At 39.3% G+C, this 14,242-nt stretch overlaps 1 protein-coding gene across 16 annotated transcripts in view; it reads right to left on the bottom strand.

The window, feature by feature from the left end:
* The window catches only part of MAGI2 (membrane associated guanylate kinase, WW and PDZ domain containing 2), a 1,068,715-nt gene that overhangs the window by 73,791 nt on the left and 980,682 nt on the right, over positions 1-14,242 (bottom strand). For all 16 annotated transcript variants that reach the window (XM_075599598.1, XM_075599601.1, XM_075599590.1 and 13 more), the window contains 3 exons: positions 5,257-5,442; positions 573-729; positions 125-365 (listed from right to left, as the gene is read on the bottom strand). In XM_075599598.1, coding sequence (XP_075455713.1) covers positions 125-365; positions 573-729; positions 5,257-5,442 — 584 coding nt within the window. The remainder of the gene's footprint in view (positions 1-124; positions 366-572; positions 730-5,256; positions 5,443-14,242) is intronic.

Below are 14,242 nucleotides of genomic sequence, written 5' to 3'. Positions count from 1 at the left end.
ACCATGCCCACTAATTACAGTCTTATATATTTTTTAGATTTGATGGTAACCCATGAGATTCCCTTAACATAAATACCCCCATGTCATTACATGTATTTCCAAAATGACACTATCTGATGCCTACCTGGAATTGCCTATAATCAGGGAGGGGAAATTGCCTGGTGTCAGGAGAATGTTGCCGATATTCTATTAGAGGTGGTTGCCTATAGTCTAAAGGAGGAGGCTGCTGGTAATCCACTACGGGAGGGTGTCGATAATCTACTGGTGGCTGCCTGTAGTCCGTTGACGGTTGACGATAATCTGTAAATGGCGGCTGCCTGATGTCTGGTTTTACATCCTGCCTGGCTTTTACTTCCGACCTGTAACTGGATAAATCACAGTGATTAGTTGGACTGCTTCAAGCCGCAGTACAAAGTGTTGCAAACATTTTTTTTTACTGGTGATGGTTGTCATATATAATACCTAAAAATATGTAACGCAACTTTACATTTTGGTATTTCCCATTAATTTGCAAGGTGTAAAAAATAAAAATAAAGACTTTGACCCCGAGCAATACAAATATGAGCATTTACCTGCTTTCATGTCCTTGCAACGGGAGTGGCTGTGGAGGCAATGGTTGTGCTGCAGGACTGTGCTGGGCTACAGGGCTCTGCTGTGCCATTGGGCTGTACTGCTGTGCCATGGGACTCTGCTTCTCTGAGCTTGGTGCTGAAGCTGGACTGTTCAACTCTGCACAATGCAAAAGTGCAGTTACAAATCTGTCACACTGTGGCATTTAACACAGGGTATGAACAGGTCATTGTGTTTTAACATCCCCCTGCTCTCTTAAGCATATTATTTAAGACCTTAAAGAGACAATCCAAGCGGGCGATTTCTTAGCAAATCTTTTAGCATAGGATTGAAGCAGGGGGTCTCCGGAGCTGAACCCTGTTAATTTCAGCTCCAGCCCCCTTCTACTAGAGTTACTTAGCCGTGAAGGGGGAGCCGGTATCTCTCCGATTTTTAAAAATCCCGCATCATGAGGGCCAATAGGAAGCCGCACCGGATGATGTCACAGCATCCTATTGGTCCACAGGATGCGGGAGCTTTGAAAAGCGCCAATTACGTGATCCCTGCTAGCCGAGCCAGAACAGCTGCCGGTACCCCGTACGGATAGGTCTGTATCCCAGGAAGCAGGGGGTCACAAGGATGCTGAAATTAATGGGGTTCAGCTTCGAAAACAACCTGCTTCAATCCTATGTTAATAAATGAGTAAAAAGTAAAAAATTGCCTCTTTAATTAGAATATAGCAAGTGCAGCCTCTTTCAGGCAAATTAAGAGATGTATTAAAATGCTAGACAACATTTGCTTTAATTGATTAAGTTTGCACAAATGTGTGTTTTTAAAAAGTTATACTGGCCCAAATCTATTCACCTAACTATTGTTAATGTTATTAGATGCTATTGAGCAGCAGTAGAAGATTTAAGGTAATCTTGCTCATGCATTTGATATATGAAGACTTTTTGATTTAAAAGGCATGTACTGTAATATACCCTCCAAATCTATGAAATAAACTCTTGCTTTTCTGAATCTACACCTCTACAACAATAAATTGCTAATTAATAATAATAATAATAATACAGCTATGCCATCATTGCCAATTCACAAACAAGCAATGATAAACTGTAGCATTTGCTCAATATAATGGGTACGACCTGGGGAATAAATTGATTATCGTGACATCTCTGAAAACAGTGAAAATAAATGTTTTTGTACTCCTTAGTGCTGAATGGTTTAATCGGATCAAGGTTGGTGTGAGCCACAATTAGGAAATACGGTTATATCACCATATTTGCAATGGCCATGAAAAGCTCAGAAGCCTCTCCAGGTACCAGACTATAAAAAGCCTGGGTCCCGTCGCCAAACTATGCAGTCACTCTTGGGAAACTTTTAAACAACCAAAAACAATTTATTTGTTTGATTAACTTTTTGAACTCACTGTCAACATTTATTAAGATGGTACAGTATGTATATATATATATATATATATATATATATATATATATATATATATATATATACATACTGTACCATCTTAATAAATGTTGACAGTGAGTTCAAAAAGTTAATCAAACAAATAAATTGTTTTTGGTTGTTTAAAAGTATATATATATATATATATATATATTTCCTATGACAGAGTACGTTTAGGTTTAAATAGATACTGTACTTGCTGTTGGTAAGCAGGATTCCATGTTTTTATGCAGCCTTAACTCTAGGTTTCTTTCTAGGGCTACAATGACAGAATAACAATTTATTTTTTCTGTTATGAAGTTTGTACACGGTTTAGCTTCACGTCTACACCAATTATGGACGGAGTCTCTATTGTGCCAAAAGTCCTGTATATTTGTGTGGCAAATTCTATTAAAAAAATGATATTTTTTAAAGCTGTGTTGAGCATAGGGATGGTCTGCCATAAAATGAAGTGGGCAGAAAAACATGATCATTTATGCAGAACTTTACCAGGCAAGGTACAATAAGCCTGGTACATCTGTATTTTACTCCTTGTCCTACATCAGCGTTTTCTTTTAGCAGTGTCAATAGGAGGCAAGGTAGGATCGTTATTGCTCTCAAAAACATCACCATATCTCAGGCCATGAAGACCTCTCTGACTAGTGATCTGTGTCAAATACAAGATTACATACTATACATTAATACGTTTCTACGTTTGATGCACATGTTTGGCAGAAAAACAGAAAGACTGCTGTGCTCCTATATACATGTAACCCCCATTTGGGATTACCATAGGGTGTAAGGGGTTTAAGGATTTGAAGGAGTTAGATATGGAACACCTGCCCCCTTAGATAGTTTGTTGCAAAGTAACCAGACAGGGGCCTGGCCACATCCTGCTTCTGGAGAATGCTGATGGATCACATGGTCTAGGATGACTCAGCAGAGGCCTAGCTCTGCCGTTTTTCTGCTTAGAGACAGGGAACGGGAGAGAGGATTTAAAGAGGAGGGGATAAGGACTCCACCCCAAGATCCTTGGACGAGGAGAGACAGTGGAGGGGTCTTACCTGTATATAGAAATGTAAATAAGTAGTATAGGGCAGGCCTCTACTTCTTTGTTTTACAGTTAGGGAAGTGCCCTCTGAAGTTAGAATTATTAGAATAAGAGAAGTAGAGCAATACAGGCTCACAGAGGGGAGGTCTATGTCCCCTAGGGGCTACCCAAATAGTAGCCTTGGGACTGGCATAGAGAAGCAGTAATATGGAACTCTTTTGACTCATTCCAGTGGTGAGCATTCCCAGGGAATCATGGGTGAAACACCCTTAAAAGGATTTACCTCTGCCACCACAGCACTGAAGCATGCATATGGGATGGGCAGAGCAGCAGAGATCTAGATCTCCGTAGCAAAGAGAGGAAAAGAATAGTGACTTGTGTCTGTGGACACCCTCCTGCTGTGAGAATTCCAGGGGTGTATATGGTAGGGCCCAAGAGAAAGTGACCCCTTTGCCATCCTAGCACTGAAGCGCTACAAAAAGGATGGTCAGCGTAAGTTATAGAACTAAGGTCTGATTGACCAAAGACATAAGGGGATAGCCCAAGCAGGGACCCAGAAGGTATCATGAGGATATGCAACAAGAGAAAGAAGCTATCCGGTACTGTATGTAAGTTAATACTTCATCTGTTCAAGGAATGTGCCTCTCCAGGAATGCAGTAATGCAGCTGGGGAAGAGATTGTACTACTATGCGATGTAAATAAAGTCCATCTTATTCATAACTATAACATTCCTGGTGGGCCATCTGTTCTCCATCACCGTCCAGCTGCATGGACCCAGCACGGACCCAGCTAAGGAAGCCACATATATAGACTATGTGATGTAAACTACCTAGGGAGACGTGCGTGGAGGGTTACTTACAATTTTTGTTTATTTACATTCATTCACAGACATTATGGACCTTATTCTATATATGCCGAAGCGGCCGCTCAGGCACTTTTCTGATGACAATCCTCATGGATTAGGGATGTTTGTCCGAAAATGGCCCGAATAGCCACTTTGGACTATATAGAATTACACCTCCATGATCTTGGGCAAGTCAATACATTTCCATGTGCCTTCCAAGCAGAGATCTGTGAAGTTGTGCTGGTTAATTTCACAAAAATCACCTCGATTTTTATATATAATTTCCAAAATTGAATAACATTCAGAACAATGCTATTTGTCCATTTTCTTCATACAGTATGTGTAAATGGACACATTTTTACCAATTTCGGACAACTTCAGCAAACATATCAAAAGTGCTCTCTAAGAAAAATATTTGTGTCTGCTGCTTTCTTGTACAGTTGAATCTTTCCCAGCTCCGAATGTCCACAAGTTACTTCGAGCCCTAATGTCTGTGAGTGTTACGCTCATCTCTACTTCCCTTCACATACGAGAAATGAGACGCATATCTTTTCCAGTTACACGTTACCATATTATATACTAAATGTGAATGTGCATTCTTGGGGAATTTTCTCAAAGTCCCTGAGCGGCAAGACGGGGGCAGTAGGAAATATTCCGCTTGTGATTGCTGAAACTTTACACCGTTCCTAGTAGAACTATTCTACTTCCCCTCAAATGCTTGTCCACAGACAGCCATTTTAGCATTTTCTGCAATGCTTGTACACTCTAACAATACATTCCCTGTTTTGCGTACACGTGGGTTCCACGTTTAAAAAGCAACGCTACATGGAAAATAAGATTTCTGGGAAACGTCACAATCCTTTTTGTAATAGTTTTTTGAAATAAAAGGATCACAAAAGTAACCGTGTCACGTCTTGCAAAGTAAATAAAGGAGAAACAAATATTAGATAAATGTTATATTACGAGTTGACATTAATACAATGGGTTTTTTTTGTAACTGAAAGTAAGACAATCCAGGGCACTTCGGATTTGTAGAAAATAAATGTATTCTTTTAGGGGCACACAACGTTTCGAACTGCACAGAGTTCTTTATCAAGTGACTGGCAGTCTACAAATCCAAAGTGCCCTGGATCTACTACTTACTTTCATATACTCAGAAATCACACCAGGCAGGTTTTTTCCCTGAACCACGGAGCACGGGTACCTCATACGCAAGTATATTGCTTATATTATAGCATTTAAGGTGTGCAAGACTAAACCTCTCATTTACATTTTTTTGGAACTGTACATCAAAAGTGCATACAGTAGACAGCATGCTTCCATTAGACATAATGAGACCTTACTTACTGCTGAGAAGCTGCTACTTACCCTCCTGAGGAATGATGCAAAGTGTCACGCTTAACCCTGCGTCTTTGATCAGTTTTACAATATCTGCATGAGGCATGTTGATGATAGACTGGTTATTCACAGCTAAGATCCGGTCTCCAACTTTCAGTTTTCCGCAGCGGTCCGCAGGGCTTCCTTCAATAATTCGACCAATTTTATGGGGTACAGCTGGAGGTGCAGGAAAATCAAACCACATTTAGACTTTATGCAAAGACGCCTAGTTCTGACACGGTTGTAATTGCAAGGAAATTATAGGAATTATATTAACAAAATCATTATTATCCGAAGTAGTTCTTTTTTTAATGTAAGTAGAAAAACTCAATAAGAAATATTCAGCTGTTTTTAACTTTTAATAGATTTTTTTTTTTTTACATTTCTCTGAAAAGCATGTACATATTGTAGCATCAGGCAGCACTGACCTTATTACCTGTGACAACAAACATGATCCATTTATAAACTCCACGGGAACATAATAAGTACAGCACAGAAAGGAAGGTAATGTTCACTTTAGAAATACAGAAGCGGTACAGTATGGCTCACTTTAGACACCAAGGGGTAGATTCTCAGGTCAGTAATTATTTTACGTTCCGTTAATGTACATTTTACGTATAGATATCCGTAACGTGTATCCCCAAAGGCGCTCAGCGCAATGATGTCATGGCATTTTCCGTAAGAATAATGGATCGATACATTTGAACGGACCTTATGCTTACTTGTATGCAAATCATATGATAATGACAAGTTTACCTAGCAACCGGGATACTCAGACTTCCGCTAATGTTAGAACATGATCATAAGGCTACAATATTTTGCACCTTCCAAAAGCTTCCGTCACTCACATCCAGACCCTGATTCTCATCGAGTTATTTCTTGGAATAGCCTAAAAGCAATGTAGTGAGTATAGGACCCTTTCACTTCCAACATCTTTTAGATTGTAAGCTCTTCGGAGCAGGAACTCCTTTTCCTAAATGTTACTTTTATGTCTGAAGCACTTCTTCCCATTATATGTTATTTGTATTATTTGTTATTTATATGATTGTCACGTGTATTACTGCTGTGAAGCACTATGTACATTAATGGAGCTATATAAATAAAGACATACATACATACAAAAAGTTACGAGTCATACAAAGATATAAATTACGGATCATACAAATGTCTGAAACACAAACTATATTAAGGTTTTTAATGATTAAAGTAATATGTTTGTGTGAACTATTATGCTATACAGGCATACCCGCATTAGCGTACGCAATGGGACCGAAGCATGTATGTAAAGTGAAAATGTACTTAAAGTGAAGCACTACCTTTTTCCCACTTATCGATGCATGTACTGTACTGCAATAGTCATATACGTGCATAACTGATGTAAATAAGGCATTTGTAACAGGCTCTATAGTCTCCCCGCTTGCGCACAGCTTCGGTACAGGTAGGGAGCTGGTATTGCTGTTCAGGACGTGACGACAGGCGCATGCGTGAGATGCAGTTTGCCTATTGGGCGAGATGTACTTACTCGCGAGTGTACTTAAAGTGAGTGTCCTTAAATCGGGGTATGCCTGTATAATGTAATAATGACTTTATAAAGTATGGGTAAACAATAATGTATATCCATAGATACCTCAATATTAATTAAAATATCATTTATTTTAATGTACAATTAAAATAAATGATGTCTTTCACTTATTTTAATTGTACATTAATAAAAATGATATATTAATTTATATTTGATGGTTTCTATGGATATTCTATACTGTGCATACTTTATACAATTATTATTACATTATATAACATATAATTAACTGAAAAAGTTAAGTGTAAAAATAATCAATTTCTCAACATTTTATCACGATTTGCATTAGCTTTTAGTAACGCACATGAAAATCTCAGTAAACAGCGCTGCCTTAATAACGCACCTTAGAGTTTGCCCAATGCGCATGTGCAGTGTATTGGAGAACGCGTCTCTGAGACATGAACATCCCAAGTAATAGCGCTACAACTTTGAAGAAAGGATGTTATTTTTGCATCTCATTAGCTTTGAGGATCCCGTGAATAAGAAGAAAAATAACGTATATTCCCTATTTTGGGAACGTAACGTTATTAGGTCAAAATTCTAGGAATTGAGTCAAATATTGCAATTCTAACACAGCTTTGGATCTTGGGCAAATTTACCAGTACTACAGTTCAACAAATATAATTGTGTAAATTACACTGGTAACAGTAAAACCGTTTATTTCTCCTTTTACTTTGGAAATGCCATAAAAATCAATGCCCCTTAAATACACTGCTCTAATTCCTCCTAGTCTCCTAAGTAGAAATATAAAATGCTTTGCGGCAGCTACTGAAAAGAGATTATATGCAGATAAAGTTCTTTTGCACTGTACCCTGCTGTAAAATTCCAGTTTTAAGTGGGATTGGGTTGAATTCAGTCTTTTTTGGTGAGAGCACAATTTAAAAATTGCCCCTCATAGTTAACAAGTATACTTATGCACAGCATCATGATATCGGCACTTTATACAATATATGAAGTTTGAGTAGACGATGCTTGAAGAATCAGTACGAGACCAGTGGGTGCTTTTGATTATGGTCACTTATTTATATAATGTTATAATATATTTTTTCTTATACTGTATAGCACTGACAGGCACAGTGAGTCACTGCCCTGTAGAGCTTATAATCTTATTGTAGTGCCTGAGGCACAAGGTCATAAGGTGCTTTGCCCAAAGTCACAAGGTTACAATTTGCTTTCAATCACTTGCTACTTCCTTCACCTCAACATATTAATGAAAACAGTGTGATTTGCATAGATAACAAGTAGTTTAGCGAAAGTGCATATTAAACTGGTTTAACTAAACTATATTTATTTGAAAACTAAGTGATACAATTTTCTCCAAGCTATAAAAAAAATAAGGTAGGACTAAAATTCTGCTTGTTTCACCATTGCCTTTGTTTAATGAGTCAAATTCATTCTGTTTCACAATTTGCCCTTCTGATATGCATAATAAGCTTAGAAACACTCTCTGATTGTGCAAACTTACAGTAAAGACTAGAAATATATTCAACAGTTACAAAAACTCTGCATTATTTACATATAATCTGACACAGGGTGAAACCAAAAGTTATAATATGCCCCATGTTTTCTTGAATTATTTCAAAGCAAGTTTTACATTGCTCTAATAATATAAAAAAACTGTACTGATAATTCAAAGGCATTATGTCAAATAAGAACACAAGTGTAATAACCATGAAGCTTTTGTTCTATTAGTGTAAAGTGATGTATGTAGATGCTACTTTGCCACTTATGTCTACATTTGCCAAACCTAGGAAATTATGCACATTTTTCAGTTCAGTAATATATTTCATTATGTACATATTTTAACAAGTTAAAATGCAAAGTCAATATGATGCAGTTGATGTGGCAAATGTTCACGGAACACATATTGTATTTACATTTTAGCATTGAACATCAAACGCTTGGAAAAAGAAAACCTTCCTCATTCATCAATGCATTCCTTTGTAGGACATAGAATTATTATTTTGACAGTTGACTTAACAAATAAGCACTTTGCAGCTAATATTGCACTCACTGTGCTTGTATAAGAATACTTAAGAAAACACTTGGTTAATCCTGATATATTGATGGTAGGCCTCACAGGATTAGCTTCTTACAAAGCGCATGGTTTAGTGTTATGAAGAATAATTAGCGGGGGCAATTGTGGAAGAAATGTGAGCATCTATACTTTAGAAAAATATGTTAAAGAAACATTATTGATTAAATCCTTATATATGGCTTATTGTTCGATTTCTAGCATTAATTCCTTCAATGGCAAAGTGGACCAGTGACTGTGGTTTTGCTTAATGAGCACTAATACAGATGTGGACAGTGTCTGCCGTGATGGAGCTGCTGGGGGGGGGGGGGGGGTCCATTCTTTTGAATGAGACCCCCACAGCATTAATCCTTTGGTGCCACGACCACCACAGTCGCTTTACCACACTTGGGAGCAGCGCCGAAGACACTAAGGCCGCGCTTATAATGCCGGTGACTGCGCCCGAAAACAAATACATTGCCACCGCGTGCGCTTATAGTGTGTGCGACGGCGACAAATAACGGAGCGACAGGGACGTCGCGGAAACTGGAAGCCGGCAAAATTTGATTTTTCAAGGGATGTCGCATCACGTGACGGCCCTTGAACAAATCAAATTGCCGGAATCCCGCGACCCCGTCGCCCGGCGAAACATAAGTTCACCACATAAGTTTCACCAGTTGCGACGGCGACAAGTGACGTCCCCCGCCGTGTCGCCGTCGCCATCGACGGCACTATAGGCACAGCCTAAGGCTTACTACATCTGTAGCTTAGTGAGTAACCATGGCTAAAATGTTTAGCAGAAACACTTTATAATTAGCATCACATGACCGCTCCTTGTTGCGTCACTGATTACGGGAACAGACTCCTCCTCTTCTGTTCCCCTGCCTGCTAGATTGTGTTCAGTGCTCCCGGCCAACACAAAGCTGCAACATCACTGAGAGATAACAGGACGCCAAGACCATATTGTTTACTTGGGGGGGACCTGGCAGAGAAAGAAAGTGAAATATCTTGACAAACGGGTTTTCTTAGAGCTGTAAAATGGCTCAGATCTGAGGGTCCCTGCCATATAAACAGAAGGAAAGAAATATTGGGGGGTGGGGGGAGGGTGTCCTGCTTTATGATGATTACAGACTGTAGGACATGCAAAGATTTTAACTGCTGAATGAGAAAGGGATGGGAAATGTGAAATGTGAGATGGGAGATGGTTATTTTACTCTCCGATTTATAGTCATGAGGCATCCCTACTGTTGCAGAAAGATGCAATCAAACGATGACCAGCAGCTATAGTGTTGTCCTACAGGAGAAGAGATATCCCTTCACTTCCACCTACAAGACTTATCCCTTTCCCCCTCTTTCTGGAATTCCCTACCACGCACCATAAGACTCTCCCCCAGCTTTCAGTCACTTAAAAACACCCTAAAACCTCACCTTTTCAAGGAAGACTATTCAGCACACCCATAACACCCTCGCCCACCAACCCTTGGTACCAGCTGTGCTGCTAGACAGAACTCCACCCTATCTAACACCCCCAAACCTTATTGGGACCAGCTATGCAGCTGGACCATACTCCATCCCACAATGAGCAGCTCTACTTTTTGTTTCAACATTGTCCCTCCCTCCCTCCCTCTAGATTGTAAACTCTCACAAACTGGGCTCTCAGTACCTTGTTGTATCTGTTTGTGCATGGTTGTTCATATTTGTATGTAACTGTTTATGCAATTATCAAACCTCTGTACCCTCATGGCACCACACTCCAGAATATGGTGGTGCTTGCATTTTACAAATAAATGGTAATTATAATAATAATAATAATAATCCCTTGTGCTAATTTCTTTGACTTTGGAGAATCTGGTTTGAATCACTGCCCTTCCTTTTGTGTCCTTGAACAAGTATCTTTATCTCTCTGAAGTTGTAAAATGTATCTGGATTAAAGATACTGTATGTCAGTTAGATTAAATGCACATCTGAATTCAGTGTAGCACTATGAGTCATATATTCACAGTGGTTCCAAACTGTAAAGCGCCTTATGGGCTGTTATTATGAATGGGTTGTAATGTGCCATATGGCTTAGCACAGCTTAATAAATATGGGACATTATGGATAGAAAAAAATATGCATTCAAATCCCACAATTTTGTTCCTAATTTAATAGTGTCTGAGTAGAAGTTACTGTTGTTTTGAAAGATCATTCTCTAATACAATGTTGTTTTAATAAAAAAAACCTTTAAACATGTACATATTTTGCTTTAATATGTGTATGTTGCAATTAATTGAAAAATATTTGTTCAATTTGATGTAAACTGGATCAATTCTATATATTGCCATTTGGCACGTGTCCAGCTCATCCTTAAAGTTATTCCCCCATTAAAAAAAAAAAACAATGAAATCCAAAATACACGTCAGCTAAAAACTCAAGAGTTTCCTTAAATTCTCAAGGGGTTATAGTTGATGGTGTTATGAAATAATACACCTCTTTTTATGATTCTGGCATGTTTCTTTCCTTAATATCTCCCACTGTATTTATTGAGTACTTCTGCCATGGATTTAAGGATTACAATTTTTAGTACACAAAATTAGTTTATATGGAAGCTGAAATGCTGAAATATAACACACACCTTTTTATACATCTAGGGATTTAAAAGGTCAATAAAAACTAAATATTTGCCTTCAGTTCAAGAAACTTATTATTGAATAGAGACTGTGAAAGTGTCTTTAATGTATTCCATGAGCATATATTTTCAGTGACATACAAATGTTCATTGTCCCAACGATAAACAAGAAATATGGCTCATTTCATAAAGTCAACTTCGCCATTTTAATACCTTTGGAAGGCAATTTATGTTTTACCGTACAGTAAGGCACTTTCTAACCTAAGGCAATTGTACTTGGAGTGACTCGTACAGAATTTCAATGTTCAGAGTCCTATCAGAGAAAATGCTGCCACACTTGAAACCTTGAAATTAATATTTAATGGTAGAAAAAAGTCTGAATGTGATGCAAAGTGTGTTCTCCTTATGGAATCTCTTTGTAGAACCATCTTTTGTACCTGAAAAACCCGGACTTTACCCTAAGAGGATTCTAGGTAAGAAAAAAGACTGTGTAAAAGAAGAGAAGACTATGTTTTGTTTGAATATTTGGGCAGTGTGAACCAGCAAGAGATGGGCAGAGAATGCAAGAACATAAGAATAACGTAGTGTGACAGCTTTTAGAAAAGATATAATTATTACGCCTTGAATAAGATTCCTTAGTCTAGAACCAAGGTGCCTGTCTTCATCACACGAGGACAGAGCTGGATCATAATTGCTTGCTGAGGCTTAAATAAAACTAAATCTACTTTGAGAAACGTCTGTGTCAGACTCAACTTCCTTCATTGGTGACCCTGACGTGATCTTGGAAAATAAATCAGATTCCAGGAACACTTGAGTGACCGAAGATATGAGGAATAGAGAGATTTCAGGAGGGGCTGGAACCCTAAAACGAGGGACTGAGAGCAGCCACAACCAAGTGTTCCACTGCAGATGGAGCTAGGCACCAGACCTTCACAAGTCTGACACCCCCAGTTAGAATACGGTACAAGAGTTCTGGGCTATGAGCAGCAGTAGCTTAATAGGGGACATGGGATCTAAGTGTGATAAGTCCTACGGAGTATTTGATTCAAGGAAATTGATTACTCCCAGAAATCAAATACAACATGGAACTTTTTGAGAAGTATGTTCAAAACTACAGTGCCTGTCAATTCACAGTGGATTCTGTAACCCCTGTGGCTGATCACTTTTTATTCTTTCAAGAGCAATGGAAAGAGTGTAATAAAAATAAAAAAGATGAAATTATGATGCGTTCCATAGCCGAAGAGGCTAGTGTAAAGTGGGCCAAACAACAACTAGCCCTCTAAAAAGAACTTGAGAAAGTAAGATCAGAATTAAAGGAGCTCACAGAAGGTAAACAAGTAGATGAAGAGGAAAGTCAAAAATTGGCTAAAGAGTTAGCACTCCAAAAAGGAGCTTGCTGAAGAATGAACGTAATCATGTTGAACGAACACAGAATTCTAATTGTGAAAAGATGGATTGTGAAACTGAGATCTTGTATGCTTGGATGCTTTGGATGCTTGACAGGCTACGTGTGATTTAAGGGAGCAAATGGTTTCTACTTTAAACTTGCAATATACAGAAAAGACAAGGAGAGACAGGTTAGGATTAGACACAAGACCTTTCTCATACCTGCTGCCCCTCGTCCTCTTCTACCCACTGCTCCTCCTTTAATCTGTGCACCTTTTCAGCAATCAACACCCAAGGAATCACACATTAAAGGGGCACGTACACCTTTGTTACAAACATTAGATATGACTGGACAACCTGACTCAGGACTTCGAGAAAATTGAGACAGTGGGGAAAGTGGGTCTGACATCGAAGACTCAAATGCTGCCAAATATTAAAGTCACAGAAGAATAGATCTACTGTATGTCAGTTAGAGACATCACCCAACTGAAGCAGTGTGGCAGGACGGCCTGTAGGCGAGGTCAGACAATAGTCCATACGTGTACTGTAGTTTCAGGTTAAAGCAAATATTAAGTGGTTTTATTTCTTCACCACAGAACTAAACATTTGGGCACACCGTCCCTTTAAGGCAACACAACACATAGGTAAATAACATCTACTCCACATTGGGAGAACTTACTCACAATCCAAGCCCTATCTATCAGGCTGACTGGCTATCTCCAGTTCCCAACCTTTTAACATACATCACAACAGTCAGGAAACAATATTAAGGTTCTTACAGTCCTTTAGAAAGATAGCTGGGAATCCATCTGCATAGTAGCTTGCATAGGACAGCTCAGTAGTATGAGACAGACAACTGCTACAAGCATTGGCTTCCTGGTTGGGGTGTTTCTTTGGACTCGATCACTGGAGCATTTCCCAGGGATGTAGCGGGTGGTTCTGTCATCTGAACCATGAAGGACATAGCCCCCGGAATGGCAGGCTTGGGCCTCGGACAATCTTTTTCGAAGTGCCCTACCTGGTCGCAGGTGTAGCAATGGCTATTTCGGCTGGTACCGCAACTGGAAGCAGAGGTCGTTCTTCGGGGCATCCTGGTCGCGAAGGCTGGTGTCCTTGAAGGAGGGTTATCCTTGGTGCTTTCCGTTTCCTTGACCTTGCCCTTGCGGGACTCTTTGGCGTGAGTCGTAGTTCTGTCTCCTCTAGATGATTCACAAATTTGCCCAGGGTTCTGAAACTGAAGGATGACCTCCTGATCTTGGATTCGTTTTATGTGGTCCTCATAACTGGGAGGGTTCTCCGTAGAGAGGTTGCAGCAGATGCGGGCCAGTAGAGGATGGTTGAGGGAAGCTCCCCGCAGAAATTGTTTGGTCCTGTAGTCGTCTAGGTCCAG

The sequence above is a fragment of the Ascaphus truei genome, chromosome 5, assembly GCF_040206685.1.
Source record: "Ascaphus truei isolate aAscTru1 chromosome 5, aAscTru1.hap1, whole genome shotgun sequence".
Taxonomy (NCBI): Eukaryota; Metazoa; Chordata; class Amphibia; order Anura; family Ascaphidae; genus Ascaphus; species Ascaphus truei.
This window is presented reverse-complemented; position numbering and strand designations above follow the sequence as displayed.